Source organism: Bombus pascuorum, chromosome 15, assembly GCF_905332965.1.
Source record: "Bombus pascuorum chromosome 15, iyBomPasc1.1, whole genome shotgun sequence".
Classification (NCBI taxonomy): domain Eukaryota; kingdom Metazoa; phylum Arthropoda; class Insecta; order Hymenoptera; family Apidae; genus Bombus; species Bombus pascuorum.
This window is the reverse complement of record NC_083502.1, coordinates 876,840-900,428: the sequence shown is the minus strand read 5'-3', so window position 1 is coordinate 900,428 and position 23,589 is coordinate 876,840. Positions and strand designations below refer to the sequence as shown.

Sequence of the window (23,589 nt, the reverse complement as noted above, 5' to 3'; positions counted from 1 at the left end):
CGAATAAATATAGAACATAATTTGTTAATAACATGGATAAGAAATAATTATTCCACAGATAAAATATTCAGCCCATATAAATTTATCTCTAGGAAAATTATTATAAGAAAATATTTATTCGAAACAATTGGAACGATGACCAACTCTGGTGCTAAACGGGAGGAGAACATCCAGTCACCATTTTGTAAATTGCACATTGTTTAAATATTTTAAATTTAGAAACCGAGTTGAGAGGGAAGTTTGTAAGTTGGAAATTTTCTATGAAATAATAACGTTATTATTATCAAACAGCAGGATAATAATAAGATCGAGGACATAGATAGAATGGATTTTGGCAACGGACAAGAGCCACTTTCTTACAATAGCTGGCAGCAGAGTAAGAACGAAAGACGATGAATCAGCCTGACAAATTTTCTCACGTGTACCCAGCGAGTGCTGTTGACGCGAAACTGTCTGCCAAGAATTCGCTCTTTTGTGACATAGGTAGAGATCATGATGTCTGATGAAATATAGACCCGAGTTTCTAGCCATCGGATAAAATTGATTAGCTTGCAACTGGTTCCTTGGTTGGAAAATATTTATTAACAATGGAATAATGTAGAATCTGAAAAAATAACGAAATATAAGATAAAATCAAGCAACAGATATAGTGTAATAACATGAGAGAAAATATTATTATATATTAAAATATAAAATGTATAATATATTTTATAAATTTTATTATAATAATTTAATTATATATAATATATTTTATTATTATATTATATATAATCAAAGTATATTTATATAATGTATTTAAATATTTATATAATATATGAAATATATTTATATTAAAATATATCTTATATATTAAATATAAAAATATATATCTTGTATATTTTATTATAATTTAATTATATATAATATATTTTATATTAAAATATTATGTATTTAATATAAAAATATGATATATAAAATATATTATATATGCCAATAATAAAGTATATAGAATATATAATATATAATATTATTAACATTAATTTTGCTTTTACACGGGCGTTCCTTGGTAATTATAGAGAAAAGGGCACGCCTCATCGACTTCAATTATCTTCAGATACGTATTTTCCTGCTAAGTTCAACATTCCTAACAACTTTCCTCTACATACAGTAGTCCTCGAACATCGAACACTATACGTTCCAGGGACGCTGGACGGTTCGAGCTTCGAGTTGTTCGAACATCGAATTAAATTGCCCCATTTGAAATAGCGTAAATCGAATCGATCCCTCCCATGCGACATTTCCTCAATATGAGGCATTGCAAGTATCTCTCTAAAGTTCGTATTAATAAATGGTAAGAAAACAAATTTAAGTACGCTCATTTAAGACAATCACAAAAGAACTACACCGACGACTGCAAGAGCGAGCGTCGAAACGACGAACGTCCCTTTGTTTCTCTTTCTTCTTCTCAGCCTGCATTTCGCTGTTCCGACTCGGGCCTGAGTAGAGAGATCAGACGACAGCGTGACGCTTACACAACGACAAGCGACTGTCCGTCTCTTTCCTCCAACTTCCAGTTTCCCTTCGAGTTCAGAAGCTGGATTTCCCCTGACACGTTCGTTCGAATTGGAATTGTTCGAATATCGAACCGTTCGAACTTGCATTTGTCTTACTGTATATGTTACCGCCGCTTGCGACCTTAATTTCCGACTTACAATTTTGCCTGGAAATAAGCCGCACGCTCAGGATCGACGAGATGCTCATTACGAGTCTGGCGTGCTATTCTGCTTCACTTTGTTCTCGAACGGGACAATCGAGAATATGGAGAACGAGCGAGGAACTCGAGATGTTTTCAGCTATTGACAGAAGCGTACAATAATAAATGATAGTAGTTGATTTTACGACACACTTACAAAAGCGAATGAAATAAATACCAAGTCATGCCAACGTTGTGCCATATATTAATCTAGCATTTAACTAACATTTAACTAAATTAAAATTTAATAATCTACAACCCATTGATTTATCTGTTTTTTTTTTTTATTTATATTAAAGATAATTAGCATCGATGAGTTAAGCTTAGGTTGAACTATACAAAAGCTGAACGACCATCTATACGCCAGAATGAAGCATAATGGAACTCAAATTTAATTGAAGTTTTTTGGAAATGTCTCGGTGAAAGGAAGGCCGAGCTATTAGCTGCGTGTGTAGGAAAAAGTAGTTCACAGTGTCGTCCTTGACAGCGTATCTCAGGCCCTTTGAAATCGGAAAGATGTGCTTTTTTCTGTATAATTACCGTTTTCTTAAACTCTTTAGGAAGAGGAACCAATTCTCTTTCTGCTTCTCCCTTTTCTTCGTTTTTTTTTGGATTTAATTTGTCTTATCATGGTTGAAACGGCATCTCGAGTTTCACGCTTTTGATGTTTAAAAATATCCATTTCAATGTAACACTTTGTGCACGAAAAGATTTTTTTTTCTTTTCTGACTTTTTTCCCTCGGATCTGCACTTTGATTTTCATTCACGTTTTTCTTGGAATTTAATTACAAGCTCTTGTCTAATGTTTTTTCATTTTATTTCCTTTTTTTTTTTTTAAATAGTTCAAAATATACTTGGCACGGAATAAAATATTATCATTCATTTCCTGAAATAAAAAAAAAAAAAAAAAAAAAAAAAAAAAAAGAAATAGAGAATAAACGAACAAAAAAATTACTGGAAACTAATTTCTTTTAATTAAATGGACTACCCACGTAAAACCTCGATAAACACTGAAAAAAGCTAACAACCGTGTCTGAATAGCGCAGGATAAACGTCGGATGATCGTGAATCCTGTGATTCGGAACAAATTAAGAAGGAATGTTGTCTCTGAGCTATAGATAAAAGAGATGCGGTCTCCGCAGTGCCGTAGAAAATCAATGGTGGGAAGGGAAAAGGGCGGGAAACGCGTATTTCCAACCAGAGAAGCTCACGCCCCACCGAAAAAATTAGAATGTCGAGTATACCATGTTATTTACATCTGCGAAACTCGTTGTTCCCATGATTTTCACTCAGACCCAAGCCTTAACAATTTTTAAAAAAGAACTCTGCCATGTTCGGTAAAATGGGCGTATCTGAACTTTGGCTTAAAATGTAGCCGCCGGCGCAAAATGCCAGATAGACAGCACAAAAGTCTATTAAATGAGAAAGTTCTGTCTCTATTAATTAAAGCCGAGAATATAATACTTTATATTTCAAGCCATTCTTCTGAAAACTAAAACAGAACCAGATTTGACCAGACACGCCTACTTGGACTGAGAATAAAAATAAAGAGCCACTGTGTTTGCAAAGTCAGCAAAATAATTGCAAAAATATTCGCCACTTGGATCCTGCGCCCTCTATTGAGTGGTTTTTAGCAGTAGGAAAATTCGGCGACGACGACGACTCAAGAGAGAAGAGGGAATTATGGTCAGGGGCGATATTTTGTATCTTTTCAATTGCTGTTTTCGCACCGGTAAAATTGAAAAGCGGCCACGTCCTCGTTAAATCTTAAAAAGCTCTTGAATACACCGGCGAAAGAGAAACGAAATAAAGAATTTGCCATTAAAATAATGCGACAGCACAGAGAGCTAATGTCATTATCCATTGGATCGACTGAAAATCCTCCTCGTTAACGCTCCACAACTTTTGTTTTCCACAGATTCGTTTTGCCGGATAATTATGAAAAATAACGACTATGTTGTTACTTGCGTGTCGCGTTCATATTGTCACGCTCCTTCGTACCCGTTAGTTTCCTGCAATTTTTTTTATTCCTACTCCTAACTATTTCTATAACGACTTGGTTATCGTTTGTCTGTTTTTCTAAACTGAATAACTTTGGCATTGAATCGATTCGAACGGAACTCGGCATTTGGGTTTAGCACGAAACAAAATTTAGATACTTCATTGGATCCATCTTACATCTTCATTTGCTCGCATTTCCACCTTTTCTATTTCTCTATCTTTTTTTTTGTCCTCCCTCGCACAATATAGACAAATTACGCGGCAATTTCCAGGACACCGGGTCACGTTCAGCCAAAACTTTGGCTGGTCCTACCCTGTTTTTTCACATCCTAATCTCTATAGTTCGAAAGTACTGTAGCACTTTCTCATATTTAACGGTTTAATTTAACGACGGAAGAGTTTGGGGTGATATTGGGTGCAGTGCGTTAAATAATCACTCGGTGTTTAAGTCAACAATATATTTATTAACAAGTGTCTTTTTTTATCGCGTCGCGTATCGCTCTCGGTTTCGCTAGTCAATCTCGCTGCCCGGTTACAACTCGACTTTATCTCTTCCTATTTCGAATTCGATTCTTCTTTTTTTGTCGCCCCTCAATATCCCCACTATCCACGCGTTTGTTAGACGTTCGCACTGTTGCCACGTACGCCTTCTTCTCGAACATTCGACGGAAGGACCTTTGGGATATTGATGGCTCGTTATAGGCACTTTGTTTCGGCATATCGATATACGTTGTTGCCAAGTGCCCCCACAAGTTTGCACGTATGTGCACGTTTCATAGACAATTTTTGTAAATGTATTATAATTACTACGCGATATCTCTAATACATCTCAAATATTTTTATGTCCGCATTCCGTGAATTTTTCTTATACAGTTTTGCGCATGAATGTGCGCAATCTAAAAGGAAATGTCTAAATAACGAAGAAATTCCTTCTTCCGAACGGAATATTCGTGGAAAATTCATGTTGCCGTATTAAAGTGGATGTCCAATACGTAGCAGCGCTCCATAAACGATTCAATAGAGGCTACAAAAAGTATGGAAACACCATTGTATTTGTTACATCGTATTCAGATGCAATTAGCTGCATATGAAACGTTTCTTCGAAACTTGAATTTGCCGCATTAATATTGCACGTTTAATTGTGTTCTATCGTTAAGTATCAATTAGATAAAATAAAATTTATTACGATCGGTACATTTAAAGAGATTTAGAATAAAAATATGAAACCTCGTTATTGTGATTTTAATCAGAATATCTACGTAATTTTCTTGCATGAACATTTCCAACATTTGGAAAAAGTGCCACGAAGAATTCTGGAAAAATAAAATCAGCATTTAGGCGAAGGTTAAAGACGTTTCCATCTAAGCAACTTTCTCGTGCGTACATTATTTCAAGTAGATTTATAAATGTAATTTTTAGTTGAATTCTAACGTCGATTTGGAAAGTTTCTTTCGTTCCATAAGGAAATGATAGATGCACGATATTTCATATTATTTTATCGAATTACGTATGATCTATTCTGCTCTGTTACAAAATGGAAACTTCTCGGACAACCTAATATCTTGATTAAGTATACGATATTTCGAACGAAGTAATGAAAATTTTATTGTACAAAACTATATTTCATATGCACCGATGTGATAATGAGATCGAAGTATGGTAAATTTGGTATCATTTTGTAATATTTTCACACGACTGGAAAATTTTGAAAACGAAAGAGAAATTATGCAAACAATGTATTTCCAGTCTGATAGAGAGACGCTTCATTGAGAAATAAAAGCACGTGGAAATATTGTACTTTGTGCAGCCGCTGTATACGTCGTCGAAATAATATTCGTTTTAATGGTGATAACAACGTGACGCGTGTTTTCTCGCGTTTCAAACAATTTTACAAAACATTGTCTCTCGAAATTCCCCGCAAATAGAGATATTAAAAGCGTTAGACCCAACGTACGAGCTATAATTTTATTGGATCGTTATCGCAAGGATCGGTTCCCGATGACATTTTTTATTGTGGCGAGTCGACCATAGACAATGCCACGTATGATACGAGGGTGACTCAAATATAAACGAGACTTTATTTTTAAAATAATTTTATTCAGTGAAATAACATAGCCAAGCACATATTATTTTTCAACATAGTCTCCTGCTTTGGAAATGCATTTTTCCCAGCGGATTGGGAGATTTTTGATCCCAGCATCGTAAAAAGAAGAGTGCTGTGTCAGAAGCCAATTGCGCACAAAGGCCTCCACCGCCGCGTCGTCTTGGAATCGTTGTCCTCCTAGTGCTTCTTTAAGCGGTCCGAAGAGATGGAAATCGCAGGGCGATAGGTCAGGACTGTAGGGAGGATGATCAAGTGGAGTCCACCTTATTTCCTCTAATGTTGTGCAGGTTAGAGCTGCTGTATGAGGCCTGGCGTTGTCGTGGAGGAGAATGACGTCTCGAATCGGTTGGTTACGCCTTTTCGAACGATAAGCAACCTTTGCCTCCCTCAAAAGCTCACAGTAATAAGCAGCATTTATTGTGCGAATGTTCTCCTCCGTAATGCTGGTTCGAGGACGACGATCATGTTCCACATTTTCAACCAGTTCACGTCCTTCCTTGAACTTCTTATGCCAGGCAAACACGCGAGCCCTTGACAGTGTCTGATCCCCGAACTGTGCAGTCAATCTTTGCAGAATTTCTATTGGTTTGACGCCTTCATGTGTGAGAAATTTAATAATAATGCGTTGCGCAACTGAGAGGTGTACTTGTTGCTCTGACATCTTGAATACTACCGCCAAACGTGTCTGAACTGGACAACGGCCTGCTCTCCCCACTCCTGACATCCCAACCAATGCACACTAGAAGCGGCCGCTCGCTCCCTTTAAATTTACGCGCTCAGAAACAAAAGTCTCGTTTATATTTGAGTCACCCTCGTACAATAGCTGTCGAGAAATATCCAGCTGAACTTTAATATTGTAAAATATTATATCGAAAATGCAGCTTCGTTGAACAGTCAACTCCCTCTACAACACAGTTAATTCGTTTCGCGCACTGTCGAAGCCGAACAAAACTGTGTGATGGGCACGTTCGTGCTATATGAGAGTTGTTCAACTTTATTAAGTCGCGCCATATTGGAACTAATTTTAGTCGCCATTTTTCCACCCTGTGATTGTCGAAATTGTTTTTTCAAAGTATTATATGAATTATTGAACGGTTGATTGTATCTAGTTGAAAAAAAAATTGGGAAAAAATATTCATTTATGGACATTTGATCGATGATCGGTACTCATTCGGTGGAATAATGACGCAAGTGCAAATTTACATATTTCTTACGAATTTTTCCAGTTATTTCGTTTATTATACGCAGCCTTCGCCTATCGGCCCAAGACATTTACATTTTCTTTTCTATTGCATTTTTCTGCATAAATGCGTGATTCTTCGTAGGTGAATTATAATTATAAGTGAATATATTGAATTATAATTTATTTTCTCTTGTGACCTTCGTATTCCAGCATATCATAATTAGGCGGTTTTCCTTGTCATGTTAAAATCGTACGTATCGTTAATCTTGCAATTTAAAATTCAAAGAATTTCGAATATGTTATTCTAGAGAATTCGAAGAATTTTGCAGAGGAGAAGGAAAGCTTTTAATACAGTTTTCGCGAGATTTTCGCGAGAATAGATGTTCCACCGTTCTATTTGTACGTTTTAAGGTGGCGATGCTAGCAGGCTATTTACTTTGTCTCTTGACGCGTGATTTCTGATTCATAGCTTGATCTCCGGGGATTCCAGGTGATTCAAACTTTCGTAAAGGGAAATTCCTTCGAAAGCAATTTTCGTAAAATCCGTGACATTCCGCTCAGCATTGCCGAAAAACCTGCCACCGTAAACTCTCGTAGAATAATAAATAAGGTTCTTTCGTCTACTCTCCGATCAAATTTTTAGTCATCATATAAAATTGTATCGGTGTACAATTTTTATCGTAAATATGTAATTTATTTTCATGTGATCTTACCAGGCCCGGTTTCAAAATTTCATTTCAAATTGTACGTTCGTTGTTATTTCTTTCGTTCATCTAACTTTATGTAAATTCTTCTGTTATCTGATTAATCAATTTCTCAATTCTTCTTTTTATTTTTTTTTTACCGAGGAAAATTCATCGCCTGGCTTGTTTACCGCGACTGGTCGACAAATTTACATCTTTTTCTAAAGTTCTTTGTCTGGGACCTTAGCTCTGAACTCGAGCAACACCCAACCAGCTATAGTTGTACACATCTAAACGCCGTATGTGTTTGACTTCGTCGTAAGCGCTTGAATAGTCCGACAGAGTCCTTGTGAGGTGACCCATGAACACAATTGAGTGTTGTCGAACACTTTCGAGAAATATTTCTCGAGAATATACTCGCTGCATGATGAGTTCTCTATAGCTAAACGAAATCTAAAGGCAGTATCATTTTGAGAATCACAGAGTACAGATCGAAGCCTACGAGAAATGAAATACGACAAGGAGCGAACAAATCTCATAATATTCGCCATGTTGGTTTTGTATTTTCTTTTGTCCCAGAATATGTGCACGCGTTCAGTGAGAAAGTTATTGAAAAACATAGAAGATATAAACGAGGAGTGTTCAGACGGACGAAATTCTGTCTGAAAACGAGCGAATCGAAAGCGAGAAATGTTAAGATGGACGAAATTCTACGTCCGAAGATTAGAAAATTGAAAGTGAGGATGATCTGTACTCATCTCCTGTTTATATTACATACAAAAATGAAAATATGCGATTGATTATTTTATTATTTAAAAGTTATGTCGTGCGTTATTTCCTACAATAAATTGACAGTTTCTTTCGAAAAAAAGCACGTATATTTAATGGTAAAAATAAATATATGTGAAGTGTTAGTGTTAAAACAATGTTCAGAGTGTAGTTTCCTCGTTGGATGATTTTATTTAACGATTTCACATATTGTTTATACAAAACATGAAATTAAAAGTATATATTAAAAGTATAAAAAAATATAGATAAAATTAAAAACATTCAAGATGACTGTAGATAAATAAGACGACTTGAAGGTAAAATTAAAAATTCATAAATGCATTTTAATATTTTTCTACTGTGTGGTATCGTTCGATTATAACTTTATTTAGTCATAACTGATAGTGTGACTTTTTAATTAATTTTAACACCACTAAATTGCTGTATTTTATTATATATTGTACTTTATAAAAGCAGAAAAAGTAGCGCAAGTAATTGGCAACAATTCCAGGTAAACAATAACTGATAATAACAAAAAGAAAAAAAGGAAAACGCGTTGCTAAATTCAAAAAGCGAGATCTCCCCGTTCGGTTGCCTAAGTGTTAATATATCGCTAATTATTTACACCAGGACACACCTCGTCGATTTTGACGAAACACATTTCAAAGTCATCGAAATCAGCGAGGTGTTTCCATAATTCTTTAAATAATTGCCAAAGATTTAATCATTACATTTATTAATATCAATTGATATCATTTCGAATGTTGAAATTGAATCTGCAACTTAATATTACGCATTTTCCATCAGCTATTAGCTTTACGACTAATAAAAGTCAATACCTGTTTACTCAGAATTCAACATTTTTCCATATTTTCACATAGAAGATATAGCATTCCATTTGAAATAGCAAAATTAATCTTGAAATCTCCACCGGTATAAAATACTCTATAAATGTATAAAATACAAAAATACAATTAAATACCGCACAATGTGTAAAAAGTTCCTCTATACAACACCATTATTAATATCAAGGATTCTCAACATCGTATTGAGACAACATACGCCATATTAGCACGTTTACTGCCGCGCGTGTTTTCAATGAAATCTCCTTCAGGCTACGAGTGCCGCGTACCAAGTGTACTCTGCTAGACTCCCACCGATATTTTAGATAACTTAAAATCTCTGCCCTAATTCGTTAGAGTGTCGAAAAGAAAAATGGAAAACTTATTGCTTAGTGAGTGAAATAGCAGTGAAAAAGAAAGCTTTTACGAGGCTTACACAAATTCGGATAGTAGCGATGAGGAGGAAATCAGATTTCCTAGAAATAGAAATATATATAGAATTACATCGTCTGATTCTGATTCGGATATTGATAAGTGCAATCGTAGTGATACTGAATGTAACGAAGGTACTGTTGACGAGATTTTACAAGAATTGGTCATTAAGGAAGAAAGAAGAACTGATGATACCGAAGAAAGTACAATTCAATTTGGTGAATGGAATGAATTTAGTGGTCGGTAGAAGTCATTTTTTCCCGAGACAGACGGCCTCATTAGACAATTATCTGGCGATGTCAATTCATATGATGTGTTTGAGCTGTTCGTCGATGACGGAATAATAAACTTACTTGTATCAGAAAATTGCAACAAGGAAGGATGTAAATATTAGAAGATTTAGAGAAGTATTAGCTGGAAAATTATTAGGGTTGTCTGAAAATACAAAAAATCCTTGCATTCGACGGAGTCAGCATAATATCGCCGTTCGGAAAAATGATTCCGGAAGAAGCATTAGACGCGCATGCAAACTATGTTATGCAGATAAAAGACGTCGAACGACCGATAAAAGACACGGGAGAATTTAAAGAAAACAACAACTTATCGTCCAAATTGTCCCGACCAAACTTAGCTTTGCATAGAATGCTTAAAAGTTTTACATTCTAAATAATTTTCTTAATAAACCTTTTTCGTATTACTTTTATAACAATGCAATAGTTTTATTACTTCCTGTAGAATATCTTCTCAAATACTTACGACGGTCCTTCGCAAGTAGTCAAATAAGCGTCACCCCGATGTGGGTGACGCGGCCCGACAAATCCTTGCTGTCACTCAATATGGGTGACGCGACCCGATCAATCTTTGCCGTCATCCCATTATGGGTTACGCGACCCGATCAATCTTTGCCGTCACCCCAATATGGGTATTGATAAGTGCAATCGTAGTGATACTGAACGTAACGAAGATACTGTTGACGAGGTTTTACAAGAATTGGTCATTAAAGAAGAAAGAAGAACTGATGATACCGAGGAAAGTGCAATTCAATTTGGCGATGGAATGATTTTAGTGGTCGGCAGAAGTCGGACGCGGTCCGATCAGCCTTTACCGTCACCCGACGCGGGTGACGCGACAGTCAACGTGTTAGTCGAAGTAGAGACTCTCTTACACGTGACAACGTTGAAAACTCTGAATCGACGATAACATCGATCGTCTGAACGCTCCTTAAAAAGTTGCAAGTACGCAAATTGTATAGATCACCTTGTATAATCGTAACGCACACAGGTGCATGCGAGTTGAAGTGAATAAAATTTTCGTAAAATTCACGCGACAAGCTTTCGAGGGAACAAATTCAAATCAGTCGAAACGTGATTCGATGGAAATGGCACGTGTCACAGACAAAACGCAAGTGATTGTTCAACGAATCGAAGGGAAGATATAAGAAATGAAGAGCGTGGGAAGCGGGGAGTGTCTTTCCGGGTGGATGTTCGTCGGTATTATCCTCAGGAGGTCGAATCAAAGTGATTGATGCGTCCTGGTCGACCTCGATGGTATGGATTTTTCCGTGTCCATTTTTGCTGCAAGGATCGTCCTTTTGCCCGCACGACAAACCAGATATCATTACGTTCCTATTGATGTACGCTGGACCTTCCGAGGGATGTTAGAATTGTCAAATAAAAACTCGTCGAACGCGTATGTAAAGTCGTAATACAAATCAGATTTAGACGATTCTGTGAGCCATTAATTTGATAAAATGGTCATTAGCAGCAGAAATATCACCACCTACTACGAACACTGACTCAACATAAAAGATACTGTTGATTATGTGAAAAATTAGTTTTCCAACAATTCTTACTGTAAATCTGTAAAACTTGAAAATTCTATACAATCAGATGGTTGTTTATTACAGTTGTATTCCGCGACTACGAACAATTAAAAAAAGAAAAGAATACGCTTCCTCCGATTTTATTTGGGATATCTTCGAGCAGAATATTCCAGATTATATTTTCCTCTGTTATTTTTTAATACGGCAATTTTTTTTATTTCTTTTATTCCCTCCACCTTTGTTCCGACTTTCCCTGATTCTTTCATTTCCATTTCTCCATGCTGCTTCTTCTGTTATAGAACAGCCGTCGTTTTTCCCTTCCCCTATCGTTGCTTTTTCCCCCGATGTTCTACTGCTTGTTTATCCCGTTTCTAGTGGACACTGCAGAGAGACAAGCACGAGGAAAACAACGTTAGAAGTTGAAATGCGTGACGTCCCGCGCTAACATTTCCCTCTAATGACAATTTACGTTAACGTTTTTTTTCGTTGTTCCATTAAAACTTTTCGCGCGTACTAGCGGCCAAAAAACCTTATTGAAACATATTACGAAAGTATGTGGGGAATAAGAGAAACGAAGACTTTGGAAAAAAAAGGAAAAACGTGTAACGAATAAATGTAGCAACAAAGAAAATTTATTATCGCAATTTATACCAGCATTTAATTTACTATTAAGCAAAGCTTTGACTGGTAATTTTTTAATGCCCCCTGATCGGAAGAATTTCACATTGCTCGGTAAAACGTTGGAAATAAATAAATAAATTTCATATCATTCGCACGCCATATTTTTCCTTCCTATATTCTTCTAAATATAAAAATAAATAGGAAATATACATACGCACTTACTTGTGTTATATTTATATTTTTAATATGTTAATATTGTACAAAAATGTGTAAAATATATGTAACATTTATACTGTAGACAAAAAAATAGGAAATAGAAAATTCGCAGGATTTGAAAGCAATCGGTTCGTTCGTTAAAAATGTAAAAATTGATTAATCGTGAAAATAAGGAGAGCGATTTATTAAGGACGAGAAACGTTTGCATATTCTGTTTCAACGCGAATTAAAAGTTGCTTCGTCGTGAATATCGAAACGAATATGGAAACGAGTTTAGCCTTTCGCGTGACCAGAGATGTTAATGGAAAGTTGAGTCCCCTTCTGATTTCTTCGTTCATCGGAGATGAGTGGCCTGGGCAAAAAGGAAGAAAACAATTATAGAGGAGAGGCACTTAGCTGCAAGCGGAGAAAATTAATGAAGGAAGCGGAGAAGCATTTTTCAATTTCTAGAGAGTAAAGGAAGGTACCATTCTACCTTAAGTACCTTATCCTGCCCAATGGAAACTACTTTCGTGTTATAATATTTAACCGCTTGTATATTCTTTCCGCTGATCTATTGGCTCGTGTTGTTTCTTACTGTTGCTCGCATTATCCACCAGACACCCGTTAAAGCGATGTAACTTTTTCAAAATCACACTTAACGATCTGATGTTTCTTGACAAGTTCGATTATTAGGTTAGAAGTTAAGTGATTGCGTGTTTTGTCAGTACCATCTAATGACAGAATCCGCAACCTAACCTATATTACGCTAACCTATATTATGATCGGTTTATCAAACGACGCATAAAGAGAATTTTAAAAGATCTACAATCGGTAAGAGTTACATTTTTATCTATCAGATTTGCCAATTAGATTTTTATCCGAATTTGTAATGAATATTGAGCGTTAGAATTGTACACACGCTGAGATTTTCATCGATTCATGAAACACGCAGATTCGTTGCAGTTACAGGCTGCGACGGTGGTGAAAAATTACGATCTTCGTCGTTTGAACTTCACAGCTTGTAGCTACGTTTACCGATTTCGTATATCGGAGCGGATATTATTTTCTTTGGTATCGTTCCAGTCGATACATTTCGTGTTACTTGTTTGTTGCAGACGGATTACGATAGACACTTGGAGGAATTACTGGAACGTGTGGAGACACTTTTGATCGGCATCTTAAGAAAGAAGGTGAAGAAGGAGAATTTGAACGAGGTGGCCCGTTACCATGCTCTCTTGGAGAATGTTCGACATTTATCTACAGGTAAATCTTCTTATCCATTCATACGAATTTTTGCAATCGCCGACACTTTTTACATATAAAACGTGACGGAAACGTTAGCTCTACAAATTTTCCTCACACTTTAACACTTTACCGACCGATACCTTATTAATCGGTTTTTGTCGCCGATGTTTACCGACCGATACCTTATTAATCAGCTTTTTGTCGCTGACGCTTATCGACCAATAGCCTATTTAATCGGCTTTTTGTCGTCGACAGTCTTTCTCATTATTTGAGCAGTAATTTGTTATATAGTACTAAGATACCTTGTTCAGTTGCGTCAATTGCATTGCTTTATAAGGTCCCACAGTTTTATACCAATTTGAAAAACTTACCGTTCGCGATGAACGAAAAGAAATGGTATTGAGGAGTCTAAATCGAAACAAAGCCGGCGTCAGGGGGAATCTGCGCCTGAGCTGCCGGTCGGACGCGCGTATGTATTGAACCGCTAGCGGTCAGTAAAGTGTTAACACTTTAATACTAACTAAAGTGTATTACATACGTTCATTCGACTCAAGCAAATTTCATTCGGAGTAAAGATTGAAGATAACAATTTCTAAATATATCGTTAAATCGTTTCGACTGGTTTGTCATTTTCGTCGCAGAACACAGCGTAGTGACGAAAGTGGCGTAAAATTGTTGTTAAAATTAACAGTTGGCAGCAATGGTCTCTACTTTCGCTGCAGATGAATTTTAATGGCGAGCGAATAATTTAGAATTTCTCCATTTGTTCCTGTTTAACTTTCTGCTTTCTTCCTGCTAATAAATTGCTGGCCTTTTAATTTATAATCAGTCGAAAATCTGTGAATAATATTAATCCGAAACTCGCTTCGCATCACCACCAAGTAAACTGATAAAGCGTAAATTTATTTCCTCGTTACTCGCACTCTCGAGGAAAGCGAGGATTTAAGTTTCTGCTTAAGTTGGTAACTTTTAAACAGTAAACGTCTTCAAAACGTCGCGGCGCTCGCGGAATTAGTCTCATGAATCACTGTTCTCCTTTTACTTTCACCATGATACTTCATTACGAGATTTTAGCTGTCCAGACTCGCTTATCGAAATCTGACCTTTAATGAGTCGAGAGGCGAATTTACCAAGCATAGCTAGACCATATATCCTCCTTTCTTTTATTTTTCTTTTTTTTCTCTTTTTCTTTCTTTTTTTTGCCAAACTCCGTTCCAACGAAATATTTTCGGTTTACGAATGTTTTGTTTGGATTCAGGGGATGAGGAAACAATGGAAACGACCATGTCGACGGAGACCAAGCAGTTTCTACGTAAAACGAAAGAATTATCGAAGCTGGTGTCAGCGATGAAAGAACTCGAGGTTTCCTGCGAACATGAATTACACGAGATCGAGAAAAAGCTGACCGATCTATCGATTGCTGTAGAGAAGGACAAATGCTTGAACGCTGGTGGAAAATTCGAGTGGGTTGACAGCGTGTTGGTGAAGGTAAGCAGTTCTTTTCTTTTTTATTTTTCTCTGTTCATACACTGTCTTACGATGATATTTAGACACCAAAGCACAGAAAACTGTGTTAGATTCATATTCTACAGTCATATTCGCATCCTCTCTCTTTGTTTTTTTAATTTTAAATTTCAATAACGCGCATCCGGTAATTATCCTGCGAGTTTCTATTGGGTTGGCAACTAAGTGATTGCGGATGAGTCAATGCCACCTAATGGCAAAATCTGCAATCACTCAGTTGTCAAGCCAATAGTTTGTGGAGTACGTTTAATTGTGTTTGTGTATATATTAATGAGACGAGTTGATACTTAGTGTAGTCAATATATTTAAAACTATTTGCCGTACAGAGTTGGTCGTCGTTCGCTCGATGATGATCGCTCTAAGATTGCTCGATACTCACTAATTGACTACTTATTAACTAATTGTTAACTGACTCCTTCAAAGACTGACTGTGTTACCGATCGTGCTCGGTTATTTACACTGGTCGAGGGAGTACCAGAAAGTTTAAATTCAACGTCGATCGACGGTTGCACGTAGCGACGACATTGTTTTGCCCGGAGTTTGTTTATCGCTACGTTTGGTACGTCAAGACGGTGTCAGTGTCCCAAGGCAAAACAACAACATGAGTCGCTCTCGATTCGCATCGTCCTCTGTGCCCCTACAAGTTAAAGAACGATAAGGAATTTTATTCCTTCGTTGTACGGAGGTTCTGTTTATTTACCTAATTGTTTGTACAATTAATTTCGTCCATTTACATCTTAGTTCAGTTCCCTTTCGACTGCCGAAGAGTGCAGACGTGCCTGGTGCCCGGAGAGGTCTCTCAGTCGAAATCGGACGTGGAAAAAAGTGCCCCCGAAAGTGCGAAAAGCGGGGAAAACAAAGCAATGCAACGAGTGCCACCGCTCAGGATATCAAATAACGGTGAAACATACGCCATATACAAAACCATGGAAATCCATGAATGCACAGAAACCGAAATGGATACGACTCAGATGAGTGACGAGAGAAACACCACCAACAACGATCTAACACAACAAGACGAAAGCTGGAAGCTCGTAACTCCCAGCAAAAGAAGAAAAATTACAACAAACGCAAATACTAGGAGGGCTGCAGAAACAGTAAGTAAGCAGTGGCTCCAAGAAATCCCACTACAAAACCCCTTCAGCATACTACCACAAGAGAAGGAACCAGAAACAACTGAAACAACTGAAAAACCAATAACACACAACCCCAAACCACCGCCAATATACATCGATGCGCAAATAATAGACCCCCTCCTCGAACTGCTAAACAATACGGCAGGCAAAGAAAACTACTCAATAAAACAATTAAAACTGGACCAGGTAAAAGTGCAAACCAACGCCCCAGAAACCTACAGAAAAGTGGTAAAAGTGCTAAAAGAAAAAAACGCCGGGTACCACACCTACCAGCTCAAAACTGACAAAAGCTATAAAGCAGTTATCAGAGGGCTACACCCAAGAACAAACACAAGCAACATATGCGACGAACTAGCCAAAATCGGACACCAGGTAAGAGCAATAAACAACATAACGAGATTTGACACCAAACAACCACTACCGCTGTTCCTAATAGAACTAGAACCGAACAAAAACAACAAGGAAATCTATGACATTAAACAAATCTTAAACACAATAATCACAGTCGAACCACCCAGACAAAAAAAAGACATACCTCAGTGCATGCGGTGCCAACAATATGGGCACACAAAAAATTACTGCAACAGAAACCCGGTGTGCGTCAAATGCGCAGGAAAGCACCTGACAACTTACTGCCCATATACGGGAAAAATAAAAGAGGTAAAGTGCTACAACTGCAACGGAAACCACCCAGCCAGCTACAAAGGCTGCCCAGCCAGAAAAATACTCCAACGTAAATTGTTTCCGCCGCTTAGAAGCAGGACATATAACTACCACCACACACAACAAGACAGGGCAGAAGCTGAGACACCAATTAAAGTACAGTACGTAATGAACAACAACCACAACAATATCAACACCACTGGCAGTCGAAGCTACGCGCAAGCAACCAAGGAAGTAACACCCGTAGCCAATCAAAACCACTATACTCCAAAAGCGATACGGTTAATTACAATAATATTCAATGCAATACTAAGAATACAATATTATCCTGCATTATGGAAACAGGCACAAATCATAATGTTACCCAAACCAGGCAAAGACCCACATGAAGCAACATCCTACAGACCAATATCACTACTCCCCGTGCTCTCCAAAATACTAGAAAAAGTAATATACGCCCGACTAAAACCAATAATAGAGAAGGAAAAACTAATACCAGACCATCAATTTGGATTCAGAAATAAACACTCCACCATAGAACAAATGCACAGGCTTGTCAACGAAATAATACACACAATAGAAAACAAACAATATTGTACAGCCCTATTCATGGACATAGAGAAAGCTTTCGACAAAATAAACCACGAAAGCCTAATACAAACAATCAAGAAACAATTCCCGGAAAAAATATACCAAATAATAAAATCATACATAAGCAACAGAACCTTCACAGTAAAAATCAAGGACGCACACTCCGAAGCAAAAGACATCAAAGCAGGTGTTCCACAAGGAAGCGTCCTAGGACCCATACTATACACATTATACACGGCCAACATTCCAACAACTACCAATAGCAAAATACTGACATTCGCGGACGACACAGCCGTGCTAGTCAGGCACACTAACCCTGTAACAGCAGCCACAATACTACAAGAGCACATCACAAAAATAGAAAAGTGGCTACAGGACAAACAAATCAAAGCTAACCCTGACAAATGCAACCACATTACATTCACATTGAGAAAACAGATAACACCAAACATCTTCCTGAACGGCACGCAAATAACACAAACAAGGCAAGTCAAATACCTTGGACTTCACATAGATACACACTTCACATGGAAACAGCACATCAAATCAATAATAGACAAGATACAGATAGCAAGGAGACAAATGTACTGGCTAACAAGCCGAAAATCCAAACTAAGCACAGAAAACAAACTGAAAATATATAAAATAATCATAAAGCCAATCTGGACATACGGAATTCCACTATGGGGAACAGCAGCAACGAGCCATATAAACAAAATAGAAACAATCCAAGCCAAAATCCTTAGAACAATGGTAAACGCCCCGTGGTACGTTAGAAACGAGGACATAAGGAAAGACCTCGGAATACCAACGGTCAAGGAGGAGATTACCAGATTCGCAACAAGATACAGAACAAGATTAGAAACACACCCGAACCATCTGGCAGCTGAAACGTGCAACACAACAAACATCGTAAGAAGACTAAAAAGGAAACACCCAATAGACCTCATAAAAGATATAACATAGAAAAAAAAAAAAAAAAAAAAAAACGAAGCTGGCACCCCGCTGGGGGCAGCCGCCCACATGCTATATTATTTTTTTGTTTATATTTTTTTTTTCTTCACCAACAAGATATAACACTTTACCAAATGTCCGCAAGGACAAATTGTAAAATAACCAAAATAAAATAAAAAAAAAAAAAAAAAAAAAAATTTACATCTTAGTTTACTATGATACAAACCTGTATGTGTACTATGTGTCTTCTGTGCGTCAGTCATTGGTATTATGTTTGTGTTCGTTTTTCTTTCGTTTCTTTATTCGTTCATGCAGAAGTTCTTCGATTTCGTACTTTCCTTTACGAAATTTGCCAGTTTTTATTTGTTTTTCGATCGTTCTTGTTATTGTTTCCGTTCATTCCTTGTTTCTCAATGTGATTGGTCTCATTTCTATGGTTTAGTATGTTTTGTATCCTCTGTCTCTATTTCTCTGGTGTTGCAGCTGACATGCTACGTTCTCTTCCAATTTATATTGTCTTATCGCTGTTGTTCAACCTAGTTTGCCGGTTAATCTGTGCAATAATTCTTTTTATCGACAGTGGTATACATTAAGGTCAGGTAGTTATTGGTTTTATCGCTGTGGTATTCAAAATTCTTTCGTACGTCTCACTGTATGCAGAGTTTGTTGGTCTGCTTTTATCGTCTTCTTGTAGTTTCTTGTGTATATTTCTAAACGATGCAATAATACGTAATGAGACATTTATTTTATTATTTTATATTTTATTTTTAATAACGTGTAGTATTCTGTAGTAGTAGTATACGATTTGTTTTCTAACCTCGAAAACTACCAACTAGCTATAAATTTACATATGTAGCTGGTTAAAGTTTTCACTTATATCGACCTAATTAAATTTACGTTTACTATATCAAGCACTTATGTTACAGATAATTTATTTAAAAACTGTCTATTTATCAAGTTACACTTGTTGCATTCACTAAAAACATTATAAAATAATATCCATTTGTATTTGTTCTTATATTCTATGGCTTTTCGCTTCTAATGATAGTTTCTTCGCTTTCTATCTATTTTTAATACAAATTTTCTGTTGTCATTTATAATCTTATCCGCTAAAGAATGGAAAATTAAGACGAATGATTGGCTTCTATGAAATCTGTTATCAAAACGTTGGGCTTCAAAGGAAACCGATAAGGGAATTCCATTTTCCATTGCAGTGTCTGCAAGATGGCACGTGGTTACTGCTCGACCAGGTGAATCTCTGCAGCCCAGCGATTTTGGACCGATTGAATGGCTTGCTAGAACCAAACGGCGCTCTAACGATCGGCGAGAAAGGCGTCGATGAAGATGGGAATGTGTTTACTGTGCGAGCTCATAAGAACTTCAGGTTGTTCCTCGCTATGGATCCTCGTCACGGGGAAATATCCAGGTAAGTAATAACCCTTTTATTTCCGAATGAAAGAACTGTACCTAAACGAGGAATACCGAATACCAATTTGATGTAATTTGATAATTATAATTTTGAGAAAAAGATCCCAAAAAAAGTAAATATGATATTTAGAAAATTCATAAAAGAAATGTAGCGGCACACGGCCGTGAAGGAAGGTCCAGGGGTTAAGGGCATGTATTGGCCACATCCCCTGCCAGGACGTCGTAAAAGAAAAAATCCTGGCCAGGACGTCGTAGAAGAATAAACCCTGGAACTTGGAAAAATGCGCAAGGGCCTTCCATAAAAAAAAGGAATCGTTCCCCCATCCCAAAAGAAAACTCTCTTTTGGGGCAACCTATATAAAGGGAAATGAGCAGAAGCTCGAGAATGTTAGTCACAGACAGTCAGTCAAAGTCACATGCAGCGGCTCCTTTTCCTAAGGAGATGGTCAACTTAGCCTGTGTCGTACTGCCGATTTTGACACAAGCATGGTGGTCCCCAGCAGCGATAACTAGTTGCGTGTTATGTCTTTTATTTGCTGATATGAAACCGCCGTATGAAACACCATCTGTGAGAGAAGGTCCGAAGCTTCTCCCCTTAGAAATAAAGGGAGAATAAATTAATGCCAATTGTATTTCAATATTTGTTGAAAATCACACTAATAATACTTATTCAAAATCGTTAGGAATAATGGAAAAATTAGTCCTCTTTTATAAACGCAGTACTTGCAAATAAGAAGATCATTGTCTGGTCATAGTTTGATGTAGAACACGTAGAGTATAAAGCATAAATACTGCATTCTCAATTATATGTAACGCAATTCCTAATATTAAAATACAAAACTAAATGATAATCCCATGATGCGCAGTAAGCGTGAGGATTACTTGCTTCACTTAACATCACTGAAATAACATTCTAACATTATTATAAACATTTATAGTTACCTGGCTATTGAAAGTGTGTAATATTAACTTATTATTACTCACACAAATAATTTACTTAGCATTGATGATCTCTAATGTAAACACCGTGTAATTCTTTATTGCACAAATTACAGATTGTGCGCGATGTTCGCACAGGCCTGCAAAAAGTTTTACTCTCGCCCTGTCGATGCAAGATTATTTTGTGAAACATAAGGAGATACAGTAGCGGACAAAAGTTTAAGACGAAATGGAAGAAATAAATAATTGATTTACTTTCCATAAAAAATATAAATACGGTGTTCTACTTTTGGTATTAACTAATTGTACATTTGTTTGTACACTTAGAAAAAAAATTTCATTTTGATATTTTGCTCAATAGCTAAGTTATAAAAAAGGAACGAAATCTGTATAATATTTCGTCGGTCAAAAGTTTAAGACTATACAAAAAATATTAATTTTTGGTTAAAAAATATACACAATTTTTGTTTAAATTCAATATTTTGTTCAATATCCGTTATTTCTTATCCCTTCGGTACATCTTCTTGGCATAGAATCTATTAATTTTTTATATTAATCTACCGTAATATTATTCCAGGCTGTTTCAATCGTAGAGTAAAGTTCATTTAAATTTTTCGGTTTATAACCTTGTACTGTCTTTTTTATGATGCTTCACAAATTCTCGATTGGGTTAATGTCTGGTGATTGCGACGGCCACGGCAGCACGGTGATATTTTCTTCTTGAAAAAACTGTTTCACAACCCGAGCCGTGTGCTTCGGATCATTATCATTTTGAAAAATAAAATCATCACTCATATTGTTGCGTGCAAAAGGTAACATTGTGTTCTTGAGTATGTCCTTGTATTGAAAACGGTCCATAATTCCATTGATACGACATATCGGACCAGGGCCGCTTCGAGAAAAACACGCCCACACCATAACGTTGCCACCACCATGTTTAAGAGTTTTTAAAACGCACTGTGTTTTCAAACTTTCGCCAATTCGACGTCTAACGTACCGTATCCCGTCAGAACAGACGCGATTGAATTTCGATTCGTCAGAAAACAATACCTTTTGCCAATCTTCACTTGTCCAATGCTTATGAGCTTTAGCAAATGCAAGTCGTCTTTTTCGATTCCTAGAACTCAGCAGTGGTTTCTTTTGGGGTTTTCGTCCTCTTAAGTTAAAGTCTTCTAATCTTCTCCTAACAGTTCTAGCACTAATTTGTGTATCGTTTTCATAGTTTATCTCCGCAGCAATATTATTTGCACTACGAAAACGATCCTTTTCGCTCAATCGATGAATCCGGCGATCCATTTTCGGTGTTGTTTTCCGTGGTCTTCCGTTTTTCGGTTGATCGCAATACATGCCTGTCTTTAAACATTTATACCAAGCTTGTTTACAAGCTGTTTCTGACCTGTTCACTATATTTGCTATTTCGGTGAAGGTTTTACTTTGCTTTCGCAGCCTTACGATTTGTTCCCTTTCGTTTTCAAGTAAATTCTTTGATTTACCCATAGTCTGTTCCTACCTAAATGAATTTTAAGCAATAAAAGGTACACTAAACAATGATTTTGACATTCCAGAATCAAAATGTTCAAAAACTGTACTCGTACTCACGTTTTACACAGATCGTCTTAAACTAATGTCCACTGTTTCCAAGTGCTAGGCGGTAACTAACTGTTGTAACTCCTACATTGTTTGTATTTAACAACTGACTGTCTGAGGTTACGAAGGTCAAACATACAGCTACGTTATTCCAAAGAGACAAACCGAATAGAAGAACAATATGCGTATAAGATGTTTGTAATCCGGTTTACAAATCATCGTCTTAAACTTTTGTCCGCTACTGTATTCTGTTTTAATCAGTGTCATCTGAAACCTATGACTACGCCTCAAGCAAATCTCCCGTATCGGATTTCTATCTTATGGCATTGGTGTATACACAGTCTCGGTATCAACCATCGTGGAATATAACAAAAAGTTAAACCCATAAGCAATTTTTTCAACTTGTGGAACATTTCAAACAGAGAAATTCAACCATTTATAACGTCTTATAAATTTATTTTGAGACAAAGTTGTCCCGCGATGTGAATAGTAAGGCGCCGTCGCATACGCAGCGATATACCGTCGTTTGCACTTTTCGCAAGTGTTGCTAACAACGATATATCGTTGTTCGGCACTAGAAACGTTAAGTTCTGTGCCGAAAACCTAACCCCAAAAGTTCTTGTCGTTTTATCGTTGGACATTAGGTGTACGATATTTCATGTCCTCTGCAATATTATCGAATTATATACGTTTCATTCTGATTTATCGCTCCCTTCCATCGCTTCCAAAGCCTTATAATGCTATTTTTCCAAAATTTCTCTGCTTGCTCGGAACATATTGATCAACCGGGATTTTATACCATCCAATGAGTCGAGGAAATGAGTTTTGAGGAAACTTTCTTAATCAAACTAGTACGAACTTACTTGAATTCTAGCTATTTCTCTATTTTTCTATTTTAATTATTTAATTTATATTTTACAATTTGTCCAGCTTAAGGCAAACTTGAGATAGCAATCGCCACAAAACAGTTGAAATTAGCGAAGACGCGTGGGCATTCTTTTCCACCAACGCTAAGCACCGCCTATCTTCAGCCGCTCAAAACAAACTGTTGCAATTTGATTGGCATATTCTACCTCGTCCTTTGTGCTCTGCAAACTTTGCTCCGCATCATTACCATTCGTTTCTTTCATTAACAA

General features: G+C 36.8%; 1 protein-coding gene across 1 annotated transcript in view; it reads left to right on the top strand.

The window, feature by feature from the left end:
* The window catches only part of LOC132914553 (midasin), a 137,612-nt gene that overhangs the window by 99,154 nt on the left and 14,869 nt on the right, over positions 1 to 23,589 (top strand). Inside the window, exons 16-18 of the mRNA XM_060973752.1 lie at positions 13,502 to 13,649; positions 14,890 to 15,119; positions 19,714 to 19,925. Coding sequence (XP_060829735.1) covers positions 13,502 to 13,649; positions 14,890 to 15,119; positions 19,714 to 19,925 — 590 coding nt within the window. The remainder of the gene's footprint in view (positions 1 to 13,501; positions 13,650 to 14,889; positions 15,120 to 19,713; positions 19,926 to 23,589) is intronic.